This window comes from Pseudorca crassidens, chromosome 13 (assembly GCF_039906515.1).
Source record: "Pseudorca crassidens isolate mPseCra1 chromosome 13, mPseCra1.hap1, whole genome shotgun sequence".
Classification (NCBI taxonomy): Eukaryota; Metazoa; Chordata; class Mammalia; order Artiodactyla; family Delphinidae; genus Pseudorca; species Pseudorca crassidens.
Genome location: NC_090308.1, coordinates 17,902,664 through 17,916,692, shown reverse-complemented (window position 1 = coordinate 17,916,692; position 14,029 = coordinate 17,902,664). Strand labels below are relative to the sequence as shown.

At 34.5% G+C, this 14,029-nt stretch overlaps 1 protein-coding gene across 11 annotated transcripts in view; it reads left to right on the top strand.

Annotated features, from left to right (window-relative positions):
* STXBP5 (syntaxin binding protein 5) overlaps window positions 1–14,029 on the top strand; it is a 167,960-nt gene that overhangs the window by 57,624 nt on the left and 96,307 nt on the right. For all 11 annotated transcript variants that reach the window (XR_010933634.1, XR_010933632.1, XR_010933633.1 and 8 more), the window contains exon 8: window positions 5,027–5,150. Coding sequence is in view for 8 of the 11 variants with exons in the window: in XM_067701835.1 (XP_067557936.1) it covers window positions 5,027–5,150 (124 nt within the window). In the remaining 3 variants the exon portion in view is untranslated. The remainder of the gene's footprint in view (window positions 1–5,026; window positions 5,151–14,029) is intronic.

Below are 14,029 nucleotides of genomic sequence, written 5' to 3'. Positions count from 1 at the left end.
TTAACTTGAAGACACATAGCAATAGAAATTACTCAATATGAAAGATGAGCAAAGAATGAGCAGAACATCAGTGAACTGTGGTACAACTTCAAGAAGACTAATATATGTGTAGTAGGAGTCTCAGAAGGGAGCATGTGGACAGAAAACATATTTGAAGAACTAATGACCCAAAGTTTCCCAAATTTGATGAAGACTTTAAACCCTATAAACTTCTAGAATATACAGATATCTTAGAAGTTCAGTGAACTCCAAGCAGAAGAAACATGAAGAAAACTACACAAAAGCATGTCATATTTCAGTTGCTTAAAAGTAGAACCTGGGCTTCCCTGGTAGTGCAGTGGTTGAGAGTCTGCCTGCCGATGCAGGGGACACGGGTTCGTGCCACGGTCCGGGAGGATCCCACATGCCGTGGAGCGGCTGGGCCCGTGAGCCATGGCCGCTGACCCTGCACATCTGGGGCCTGTGCTCCGCAACGGGAGAGGCCACAACAGTGAGAGGCCTGCCTACTGCAAAAAAAAAAAAAAAAAAAAAAAGTCTGCCTATAAGTGGACCTGCATGATTCAAACCCGTGTTGTTCAGGAGTCAACTACACAGTATACATATACTTACACTGTACTTACATAGTATATACATTACTGTAGCATAAAGTTTACTATACTATATATACATTATTGACATTTATGTTTACATATATATATATATACATACTTGGGTAGCACATATGTAGTATTACAAGTAATGGTATTAGACTATTAGGAAAAAAGAAATCTTTTATCAAGTTGTATTTGTACTTTAAACATTGCAGAAATAATGGAAAAAGTTGTGCATGTTTGTTGTATTTAAAAGTTCACATTTGGCTATTTCTTTTTGTAGGGTATTTTCTGTTACTTGTTTCTCTCTGTTATCCAAAATATTATGAGCTATTGGTCCCTGTAATTAGCTACTATTTATTTTTGGAATGCTTAATAATTTAATATCTTAAAAATAAAAGGTACTCTTAAACAAAGATGTATATTGTTTTCTTCAGCAAAGTAGAAATATTAGTTCTCTTTATATAATATATATACTTATATATATGTTACACATTTTTTTATATGATAAGATTAGAATGTTTTTATTTATAAGTTCCAGATAACACTGTAAACCTCTCTTGTACTTCTTTTATCACTTTAAAAAAATATATTTAAGTAGCTTTGTGTATAGCTTCTTAACATTACTTATATTTTACAGAAATAATTTCATCTATTAAGGCGACTAAGAAGTTGCTTATTTTAACTTTTTTTAAACAAATAAATATATTTATTTATTCATTTATGGCTGCTTTGGGTCTTCATTGCTGTGTGCGGGCTTTCTCTAGTTGCAATAAGCAGGGGCTATTCTTTGTTGCGGTGCGCGGGCTTCTCATTGCAGTGGCTTCTCTTGTTGCGGAACACAGGCTCTAGGTGTGCAGGCTTCAGTAGTTGTGGCATGCAGGCTCAGTAGTTGTGGCTCACAGGCTCTAGAGTGCAGGCTCAGTAGTTGTGGTGCATGGGCTTAGTTGCTTCACAGCGTGTGGGATCTTCCTGGACCAGGGATTGAACTCATGTCCCCTGCATTGGCAGGTGGATTCTTAACCACTGCACCATGGACTTCTGGGAAGTCCAAGAAATTGCTTATTCTAAGATTGAGTTTATGAAATGTCATGTGTATGTTTTGGAATAAGTTTATTACTATTTTAAGATTTTATTTAGAATTTTGTTAGAGATACTTTGACCCTAAAACATTGTATTAAATATTGTCATTTAAAAATACAACTGAGGGACTTCCCTGGTGGCACGGTGGTTAAGAATCCGCCTGCCAATTCAGGGGACACGGGTTAGAGCCCTAGTCTGGGAAGATCCCACATGCTGCGGAGCAACTAAGCCTGTGTGCCACAACTACTGAGCCTGAGTTCTAGAGCCTGTGAGCCACAATTATTAAGCCCCACATGCCACGGCTATCGAAGCCCGTGTGCCTATAGCCCATGCTCCACAACAAAGAGAAGCCATCGCAATGAGAAGCCCATGCACCTCAACAAAGAGTAGCCCCCTGTTGCCGCAACTAGAGAGAAAGCCCATGTGCAGCAACAAAGACCCAACGCAGCCAAAAATAAAAATAAATAAATAAATTTATAAAATAAATAAATAAAAATACAGTTGATTGTCTTTGTCTATCATCATTTAAATTTTAAAATGTGATCCATAAACATTAAATTATTTTATTTAACTTAAATGTATAAGCATATGAGGAACCCAAATAAATGGACATTGAATGATGATACTAAATGATGACTTTGTATGTAAGTAAAACTCTTAACTTCCAGTTACATGGTTTTTGGGCTGCACTTGGCAGTTCAAGACATTCTAGTAGGATAGCTTTTAGATTCTGTTGACCACTAAGAACAAGAAGTGTATCAACTTGAATAAAAAAGAAGTAATTTAAAGAGAACGTAGGAGAGTGACTTTTTAAATTTTTTACAGACAAAATTTAAATAATATCAGAACAAAAAATTGAAGGGTAGCAAACTTTGGTCATATAAAAATATTTTTCATGAACATTGGGGTGCATGTATCTTTTCGAATTAATGTTTTTGTTTTTTCTGGATATATACCCAGGAGTGGAATTGCTGGATCATATGGTAACTCTATTTTAGGTTTTTGAGAAAACTCCATACTGTTTTTCACAGTGGCTGCACCAATTTACATTCCCAGCGACGGTGTATGAAGGTTCCCTTTTCTCCACATCCTCGCCAACATTTGTTATTTGTGTTCTTTTGATGATAGCCATTCTGACAGGTGTGAGGTGATATCTCATTGTAGTTTTGATTTGCGTTTCCTTGATGATTAACCATGTTGAGCATCTTTTCATGTGCCTGTTGGCCATCTCCATTTCCTCTATGGAAGAATGTCTACTGAGTTCTTCTGCCCATTTTGTAATCAGGTTGTTTGTTTCTTTGATGTTGAGTTGTATGAGCTGTTTAAATATGTGGGATATTAATCCCTTACCAGTCATATCATTTGCAGATATTTTTCTCGCGTTCAGTAGGTTGTCTTTTTATTTTGTCGATGGTTTCCTTTGCTGTAGAAAAACCTTAAGTTGAATTAGGTCCCATTTGTTTATTTTTGCTATTATTTCCTTTACTTTAGGAGACGGATCCAAACAAAATATTGCTGCAGTTTATGTTGAAGAGTATTATGACTATGTTTTCCTCGAGGAGTTTTATAGTATCCAGTCTTTCATTTAGATCTTTAATCCATTTTGAATTTATTTTTGTATATGGTGTTGGAGAATGTTCTAATTTCATTCTTTTATTGGGTTGGCCAAACCATACGTGTAGCTGTCCAGTTTTCCCAGCATCACTTACTGAAGAGACTGTCTTTTCTCCATTGTACATTCTTGCCTCCTTTTTCATAGATTAATCGACCATATGTGCATGGATTTAATTCTAGGCTCTCTATCCAGTTTCATTGAGCTATGTGTCTGTTTTGTGCCAGTACCATACTGTTTTGATGACTGTAGCTTTGTAGTATAGTCTGAAGTCAGGGAATATGATTCCTCCAGCTCTGTTCTTCTTAAGATCATTTTGGCTATTCAAGGTCTTCTGTGTTTCCATATAAATTTTAAAATTATTTGTTCTAGTTCTATGAAAAATGCCATTGGTATTTTGATAAGGATTGCATTGAATCTGTAGATTGCCTTGGTAGTATGATCATTTTAACAATATTGATTCCTCCAATTCAAGAACACAGTATATCATTTTATTTGTGTCATCTTCAATTTCTTTCATCAGCATCTTATAGTTTTCGTAATACAGATGTTTTGCCTCCTTAGGTAGGTTTATTCATGGGTATTTTATTCTTTTTGATATAATGGTAAATGGGATTGCTTCCTTAGAAGATATATGCACCCCAATGTTCATAGCAATTGCCAAGATATGGAAGCAACCAAAGTGCCCATCAAGAGATGAATGGATAAAGAAAATATGGTGTATATATACAATGGAATACTACTCAGCCATAAAAAAGAATGGAATTTTGTCATTTGCAGCAACATGGATAGACTTTGAGGGCATTATGCTAAGTGAAATGAGTCAGACAGAGAAAGACAAATACTGTATGATATCACTTATATGTGGAATCTAAAAGATACAGCAAACTAGTGAATATAACAAATAAGAAGCAGACTCACAGATAATAGAGAACAAACTTCTGGTTACCAGTGGGGAGGTTGGGGAGGGGCAATCTAGGGGTCAGGGAGTGGGAGGCATAAACTGTTGGGTGTAAGATAGGCTGAAGGATGTATTGTATAATGTTGTACAACACAGGGAATATAGCCAATATCTTGTAATAACTGAATGGAAAGTAACCTTTAAAAATTTTATAAAAATTTTAATTTTTTAAAAAAGATAAATAAATAAATTTAAAAGTTTAAAACTTAAAAAATATTTTTCAGATAGTTTTTAAGTGGCTCAGACATATAAAATAAATTTCAGATTTTAAAAGTCACCTTAATAACTACTGTGAGAAATGGGTAACCTGTCTTAAAGCTCAGTCTGAGGTATTTTTAATTGACCTTAATTCCAAATGTACATTTTTGTCTAAAAATTCTAAAATTTTAGTTAATTTCTAAAATTTGTTCTCATCTGTCAATGCAACTAGTTTTTCCAATGGAATATTGATTATAATTGCTTGGTAATTTATGTTTAGTTATTGTTTATTGTAAGAATACATTTTGTTTTCCTGAACTTGTCAATAGTACATGTATCACTATCATATTATCCTTACGCTCACTTAAGGAGTAAATAAAGTAAAAATCATTAAAATAGTGTCGGAACCAAATTAAATCTCATAATGACAGGAGGACTGAGTTATGGGAATTTGAGATTAACATTATTGACGTTAGCTTGGGAAATAAGAAAAAGTTTAAAATGAAAAATTAATTATGAATAACTTGGTGTTTAAATAAAATTTTGTTTTTAAAAATGGAATTCTTTACCCCTCTTCTATAGGCTATCCACTCTGTTGCTTGGCATCATGAAGGAAAACAATTTATTTGCAGTCATTCAGATGGCACTTTGACTATATGGAATGTGAGATCCCCTGCTAAGCCTGTACAGACGATAACTCCACATGGTAAGAATGTATCCCTTTTAAATACCACCTAAATTGTGATGCACAGTAAACTGTTTTGAGTTTGCATTTGGATTTGTTTGTTTGTTTTTGATGATAAGGATGGGTTTTCTTTCATTCTGAATTTTAAATATTTATACATATAGAAATAATTTGTAACAACCAGGTAAATAAAATCTCAAATAACTATATTTGCAGTTGAAATTGCAAATATGAGCTTTGAGAAAATGAAGTTACATAATCTTCTGAGTATTCTTTTCTCCAGTAGTCCAAAAAGTAGATAATTTTGTGAGTGATATAGGACTTACTTTAAACTGTTGTCATCTTAAAGTTATCAATTGCAAGTTGCTAATGTATACATAATATGTACTGAAACACTTGGAACTCTAAGAAGGTAATTTTATACATTAAAGTATTGTTTTCAGAGTCCCCAAAATGACCCCAAGTTTGATTCACTAGGAAGGCTTATAGGACTCAGCAAAAGGATGGAAAGCAAAATCAGTACAGGGAAAAGGCACACAGGGTGAAGTCTGGAGGAAGCCAGGTTGAAGCTTCCAACAGTCTTCTCCCAGTGGAGTCACACAGGACATGCTTAATTCCTCTAGCAATGAGTTATTACCACATGTGTGAAATGTTATCTACCAGCGAAGCTCACCTGAGCCCAGAAGTCCATAGTTTGTATTGATGTCAGTCCACAGGTACCCTCTGCTTTAGCATGTACCAAATTTTAGATGCTCAGAAGGAAAGCAGAGATTGGTCATAAACCATATTGTTTGTACAGATAATATAGCATAGTGTGCCACCCTTATCAGTCTTGGAATGGTGGAAGCTGTCTTGAAAGCCAAGTTACCAGTTGCCAACCAAGAGAGCTAATCTTACAAGCTGACCTTTCTAGGGATAGCGGTCTCAAGCCTGCTTTGTTAACTTTTTTCTGTACGAGTAATATATACAGAACCTCCATGAAGGTTTTATTAGGGTGCTTATGAACATATTATGAAGACCTTGTTTGAATTTTGGATGAGGCCTAGGAATTTGTATTTCTTTATTAATCTGCATTCTCCCAATTCTACCCTAAGAGGTTCTTAACCAGCAAATTTAGGGAAATAAAAAGGAACTGTTTTTTAAATTGGTAGCATACTAAAAGAGTACTTTTGTAGTTATTGCTAATGTTTCATTGTCTGCTTTAAAATATGAATGCCCACTTTTTTTAAAAAAAATTGGTACATTCTGAATTATTACAATGTAGAAAATAAACAGTCATTAAAAACTTATCTTTCTGTAGCAATATGCATTTTTAGACTTGTTTGTTTTCTGGTAAAAATAATCATTCTTTTAGCCACATATTGTAATATATTTTACCACTGCTTTTTGGTAGCAGTCATCTTCTGGAAAAGCACTTATTTTAAATTTGCTACAGGTCTATTTATGTGTGCCTCCAGAAGATAGCCCTTTCGATAGTAGGTTCCAGTTTTCCCTAATATATTTTTGTTCTTCCTTCTGTTAGTGCCTAAGTCCCTAATCTTTGTGGTACTCCTGAGTATTCCCATACATTTTAGCATCTCCCAACCCCACTGGAACCTAGGAATTCAGAAAACCAAAACAGTAGATGAGTAGTTTCAAGACCTTTAATTTCAAATCCAGAAGGAAATAAAAATAATATTGAAGATGGTAGAAATATGTAATATCGGTTTTAAAGTTTTAAGTTTATCTAAATTTTTATCTGTTTTTGTAAGTCTAGTACAAAGAGGTTTTTTTCTTTCAGACCATTTGAGAGTAAGTTTTCAACATATTGCCCAATCATCCCAAAATATTTCAGTATTTGTTTCTTACAAAGACATTCTCCTATATCACCAAGTTTTGCCATTTATCAAAAGGGTCTATATGCAGGATAGATTTAGTTGTCATGTTTCTTTAGGCTCATTCAAACTGGAACTGTTCTTGAGCCTTTTCTTGACTTTCCTAACTGATAAATTTTGAACATTACAGGTCAGTTATTTTATAGAATGTGCCTCCATTTGGTTTTGTCCGATGTTTTTTCATGTTTAGATTCATGTTGTACATTTTCAGCAGGAATATCCCAAAAGGATTGATGTGTTCTTTTTGCAGCCTCAGGTGGAGCTTATGTTTGATTTGTCCTAGTGATGTCTCATACTCTGATCCCTTGATTAAGCTTCTGTCTACTAGGTCTCTCCATTATAACGTTATTTTTTCCTTTTGAAATTAATAAATGTTTTTGATTTTTTCTTGTAATCAATAAGTGTTTTGATTTGGAGGAAATATTTGAGACTCTGTAAACATACCGTTCCTCATCAAATTTTTACCCCCTGGTTTTAGCATCTGTTGTTGTTTCTTGGATGGATCACTTATTGGTTGCCAAATGGTGATTTTCTATTTAATCTTGATACTTTTTTTATACTAAAATCTTAAGACCTTGAGAGCAGACTTTTAGAAGTAGCATAAATAGATTTCTACAGGGCTTGTAATATCTTAGCAAAAAAGGGTAACTAGTTAAAATTACTTTTTTCAAACAAGACAAAGAATATTTGATATAATATGGTTTTTTCAAAATTAGAATCCAAACAAAATGTAAAAGTACATTTTTTTCTGTGGCAGATGTTAGGAAGTTGGATGGCGTTTGTTGGCACAGTATAGCAGCCTAAAAATGTAGATCATCAGAAGTACTGTTTCTTTATAAAATATGAATTATTTTCAGCAACAGTAATGTGGTAGATACCTGCCAAAGTTAAATTTATGCTGATAGTTGAGTTCAGTGGCAAAGCTAAGTGCATTTTTATACATTAAAGCACAAAAATGTGTTTTTCATACAGTAGCAAGGTATCACATATTCCATATATACATATACCATATTTGTGGTATGCAGTTTTTGGTATACTAAATATCTGCTTTGATGGATTGAAATTTAGGGCTTTTTTTCATTACTGTCTTGTGTTGTGGATTTGATGGATTGAAATTTAGGGCTTTTTTTCATTACTATCTTGTGTTGTGGTCTCTTGTTCTTACTTTCTAACAGTTACGGTAAATCTTGGGTTTTTTCATATCTAAACCATGTAAGGTAGTGGTTAAGTATATCTTATTCTTAAAAAAAATTAATAAGCTTGATAATTGATTAGAACTGGTTGTACTTTTATTTATTCATTCAACAAATATTGGTTCCACTATGTGATAGGCACCATTCTACACCTTAGAACAAATAAGCAAAATGTAAGTGAAAGTACCTGGAAACTGACATGCTATATACATATGCGATTATAGTAAATATAAATTTGGATATCTTATTTACTTGGTAGGATAGGACCAAAAGATTTTTAGATTAGTTTTCCCCAAAATGTATTTCACGATACTAATTTTTCCTATGTTAATGAGTTATTTGGTGAAAAATATGTTATGATCAAAGAAGTTTTAGAAATGCTGAATTAAAGTTGAACATTTTCTTCACTACAAGACTTCTTAATCTTTAACGTACACTATGAATTTCTAAGAGGGAAGGTACGTATACACATGTATACATACATATATACGATTGACCCTTGAAAAGCGCAGGGTGTTGAGGTGCTCACTACTGCCTAGTAGAAAATCTGCATATGACCTAAAGTCAACCCTTGGTGTCTGTGGTTCTACATCTGTAGTAGTCTAGTATTTACTACTGAAAAAAATTTGCACATAAGTGGGCCCATGCACCTCAAACCCATGTTGTTCAAGGATCAACTGTATATTTATTTTTTATGTTGGTTTATATATTAATTTATTTTATGTAGCTTTTCCCAAACTTATTTGACTTTAGCATCTTTTGTTCACAGAGCATCTTGTGGTTGTCTAGGGTTCCGTGGAATACACTTTGAGAAATGACGGCCTGGTGCTTGAATTATAATTTAATTATAAGACAGTTCCCCAGATTTGGTAGCTATGTTCAGTTTACCCTCCGATGGCATCATTCATTGCCAAAGCTGTTTGTTAGTGGACTCTTATTCTGAGGGGCATAGCAGTTATCTAGATAATGATGATAAAATGGCCAAGAAAGGAGAATAATTTGAATTCATTTAAGGTAATTTTCTGATATAAGGTTGTATAATTTTATGCATATCAAGATGGTTGATAGTCATATTTTTTCAGAAAGTCTCTATTTGGGTATCTGAAATTACTCGACAGATGATTTTTGACCAAAACAAACAAAGAGTGATATCTCCCTTTAATCTAGTTTTTATGAATATCAAAGAACATTTCCCTGGCAGTCAGACAATCTGGAATGTAATTCTAGCTCTGCTGTCTGTGAAATACTTTGTAGAGATAATTACTGTTTTCTGGGACTTCATTTCAGCGTATGTAAAATGAAAGGATTGAGCAAGGTGATTTTTAAGGTGTAAAGTTTTATGATTGTGTGGAAATTAAGCAGGATTTGTACCATCTATTGACTCTGCAAAGTCATTTCATCTTGGTGGGCTGTAAGTTCTGTGTGTCTGTATGGTAAGCCTAGTGGGTAAGCCCTACTCTTCCCTCTCTCTCTCTTTTGGCTTGTTTCTCTCCTATGGCAGATAGGCTTTCATTTTTTAGGAGGGAAGAACTTTGGTAGTCCTGGCATGGCTCAGGTACTTACCCTGAAGCAGTCATCATGGTTAAGTGATTTGCTGACCCAGGGCCCCAGAGGATCTCCCATGTAACCCTGGGTATGTGCGTGTGATGTGTTGCAGCGTGAGATTTTTCTGCTATTGTCATGTTCACCAAAGTCAGATTATTCTCAGAGGAAATGGAGATGGTAGATAGTCAAAATCAATAGGTATCCATTATAGGAAATGACATTTTAAGATTTAGTTCGTGGAGCTTATTCATCAGTACAATCAATCCATTTATCAAAGAATAACCCAGGATTAGAGAACTTTTATTCTGTTAAACGTTGCTGAAGGAAAGATAAATTCAAACTTCACATAAGTAAAGCTAACTTAATGTAATATTTTAAGGATGTGACATATTAAAAATTTCTATTAATCTACTTTTAAGATTTACCTGAAGCATAATACATTCAATAGATAACAAATCCATACAGCAGTTCTTTAATGTAGTCCATTACAGTTTTCCCTAGTTTTTATATTTGAGTGTTATAAGATAGCAAAGAGCAGAGCAAGGTTATTTTAGTCAGAAGGTGCAAAGACATAATCAAAAGCAGTATTCTTGGAAAACTGTTAATAGTTTAATATGACCAATGTTTAAAATTCCTTTGGGCGAGTAGCAGGAAACTAAGACAGAACTGCATACAGAGGCAAAAATATACCTTGTAGTATGCTAAAGAGTTTGGACTTCATGATGGAGACCTAGGAAATGATTTTATAGTGAGAAACATAAAATTTATATTTGGAAATACTGCTTTGATGGTATTGCATCAGATGAGCTGGGAGCAGAAGAGGGAGGTCAATTAGGAAGCTGTTGTTAACAGTAAATAATGAAGATGTCAATTGTGACTGCTAATGAGAAGAAATGGACATACATAATGAAATTCTGGAATTAGAATCAATAGGACTTTGTTGATTGTGGCTGGGTAATTTTGGGGGATGGGAAGCAGGGCATAATAAGAGACAAGAAGAAATCACATGTGACATGGAGGTTTATGTGATTTATTAAGTCGAGTTTTATATTTAACCAGATCTTTTCAATGATTTATCAAAGTAGTTCACAGGTAGTTGAAAGAGTAAGCACACATTTTTCTACGGAGGTGGCGTAGCAGTTAAGAAGTGAAATGACACTGAATGATGAAATCCAGTGATGCTCTAAATGTCGTTTAGCTATATGTGCTTTATAAAATCTTAGCTAGTGCCTTATTACTTGATTTGATTTAGAAAATGGTTAGTCTAGGATTACAGATGAATAAACCTTTCAGGAATATAAGCAATAATCAGTGGCATAATTTTAAAAACCTGAGTTGAAAAAAGATCAGAGTATGCAAATCAAAAGGACTCACTAATTTCCAAGCAAGATTAATGAAAAATCACTATAAAAACTGTAACATTTTTAATTTATAGAGATAATGAAACTACTCTCTTAGCATCCTTGTATGCATCCTTGCATCCATGCATTTTGTCCAAACTTTTATAAAAAAAGTTTATTTATAAAGAAGTAAAAATCAGACCGGCTTCAAACTTTAAGTTTAAATGCTGGACACAGTAGAGCAATACCAAGAGACTATTGAGCAAGACAAACCTTAAGAATTTTGTACCTGGTCAGGTTTCATGTATCTGGTCTTCTTCAGAGCAAACATTTAAATTCCTGACTGAAAGGTCGTATATCTCTGAACAGATTGAAATAGAGGTTGAAATTCTTACTTTGTTCCTTGTACAGCATGAGGGACTAGCTTTCAGATTTCAGCCTCCTTTTTTCCATACCTTTCTGATTACCCCAATTCTCTCTCCCACCTCAAGAAACCAGTCTTCTCCCCTGGCAGTCCTTTCCTGTCCCTTGATCTGGTGTTCTACTTAACTCTATCACTAGTCACTTGTTGGTTCTTGTAAGTTAGGATGCCAGAGGTTCAAGAGTCCATTGCATCATCATTTTCTGCATAAAGAGGTGAAGAGATGTTTCCCTGGGATCTTAAGGCAGGATTAGATGTTCTAGTAGCAGTTGAATGGTGTGTATTTATAAAAATTTAATGTACTAAAAGTGCCATTTCATATCAGTGGGGAAAGCTCTGATGGTTCAGTAATAAGGCTGGCAGGTGCATACCTGTATCACAACTCGTCACATTGTACACTTTAAATACTTGCACTGTATTGTCTGGCAATTATAGCTCAATAGAACTACACAAATAGTGCTGAAATTATTAAAGAAAAAATACCTTCCCTATATCAAAATATACTTCAGAAAATAAATGTAGTAAATGAAACTATAAAGCAATTACAAGAAAAAGCAAAAAAAAAAAATTGTAATGATATTTGTGTGGGGAAGAACTTCCTAACCATGAAACCAAAGAGGCTGTGACAAAAAAGAATGATAGTTATTTTTCGTACACATACACATATGATGATACGGGATCGTAGCGTACCAGCCTCTTCTCCCTAAACGTTCCCCGACATTAGCAGCCCAGTCCCCTTTCTTGCCCCACCAGGTAAGCTGTGTCAAAAATCTTACAGGTGTTCTTCCAAAATATATGCATTTCTAAAATCGTATGTATTTACACACACATATACAAACATATGAGATTTTTTGGTCATTGTTTTACAAAAATAGAACTATATTAGTCTATTTTGCATCTCACTTTTGTTAATCCACTGTACTTGAGGAAAATCTCTCCATGTCATCTGGCACAGCCCTAATTCCTTCACTTCAATGGTAGTGTATCAGCCAATTGTTTGTCTCACAGTTTTTCACACTTTATTCAGCCATGCCAAATTGATGGGCGTTAACTTTATTTTCAGTTTCTGATCACTACAGATTGTGCTGCCTTTACCTTTCTGTATGTATTCGATAGGAATTTGTCCTTTTGTTTCTGTGGAATAAATGCTTATGAGTAGAATTGCTACTCCTTGAAATTTACTAGTTTTACATATTTCTATTTTTCATAAATGTTCTCAAACTGCTTTTCAAAAAGACTGTATCCTTCGCATTTTTACCAGCCATGTATAAGTACCTCTCTTCCATTGTTCCTGCCAGCAGTGGTACTATAGCTCATTTTACTTTCTTTTTTTGTTAACTTCCTGTTGGCCCAGAGTCTTAGAGTTGGCCAGAGATGAATGACTGGGGCCTTTTCCTTTCCTAGGTCTTTCCTGGGCATGCATACTGCCTTGCACATGTATACAGCCTTTTAGATTCCTAGAGTATGTCCAGTTCTTCAGGATTTTTAAAAAATTCCTGCCCAGGATCTTATTTGCCTCAACTAAAACCACAGCCTTAGGCAGCTGTGATATTGCCAGCAGATTGCTATTATTTCTGTGATGCCCTGGAGGTAGGGCTTTTTGTCTCCCTGAGCTGATGTCTGTTCTGTCAAATGAAATTGCCACAATGCCTTGGGAGTAGAGTTTTTCAGGGAGCTGTAGATTGGGACAAAGTACTGATTGCCGTCTAGGGAATCTGGTTTTAATGGAACTGCAGATAAACTTCAGTCCTCTCTGTTGGCTGATGATGCTGTTGCCTTTTCATGGTACTGGGCCACTGAGCTGGGGAACAAGGGGAATAGGAATAGTCCTTGTCAAAGCATCCCAGTCCCCCTTGTCTTACCAAGGTTTGGTCATTTCCATTCAGTAGATAATGTTAACGCTCATTTTGTGGCTTCAGTTAATTTGCAGAGTTTATAGTAGGTGAGCGAGTTCAAGGAGGTCACACTTTGTCATTCTGGAAGTCAGTCTCCTTTTTTAGTTTTGTTAGCTGTTCATAGGAATTGAGTCCACCATGTGAACCTTAAGGTCATTTTGTCCAAATTTAAGAAAAGCTGTTGGAATTCTAATTACATTAAATTTGTAAGTTAATTTTGGAAGAATTGCCATTTTAGGATTTTAAGTTTTCTTAAATAGAAACATGATTAAGACTGATAGACTTATTTAATCAATCATAAGTGACACTAGGGATAGTATTTGCAACATATGGATACAATGTTAATGACCTTTGAATATTAAGTTTATTTTTAAATATAAAGAAGATAACATACAAGCACGGGTAAAAGATATGTTATTTTTAAAAGAAGAAATACAGATGATCATAAAGCCTAAGAATTTTCCGTTAGGGATTAAATCAATACAAATTAAAATGAGATACCCTTTCCACTTACCAAATCAGAAAAAAAAGAGCACTGTTCAGGAAGCGTGTGGCAAAATACCCTCCTACACTTTCTTCTTCCTTTCTGGAATACAGTTCTACCTAAGTATCTCTTTTCTAGAAATTAATCC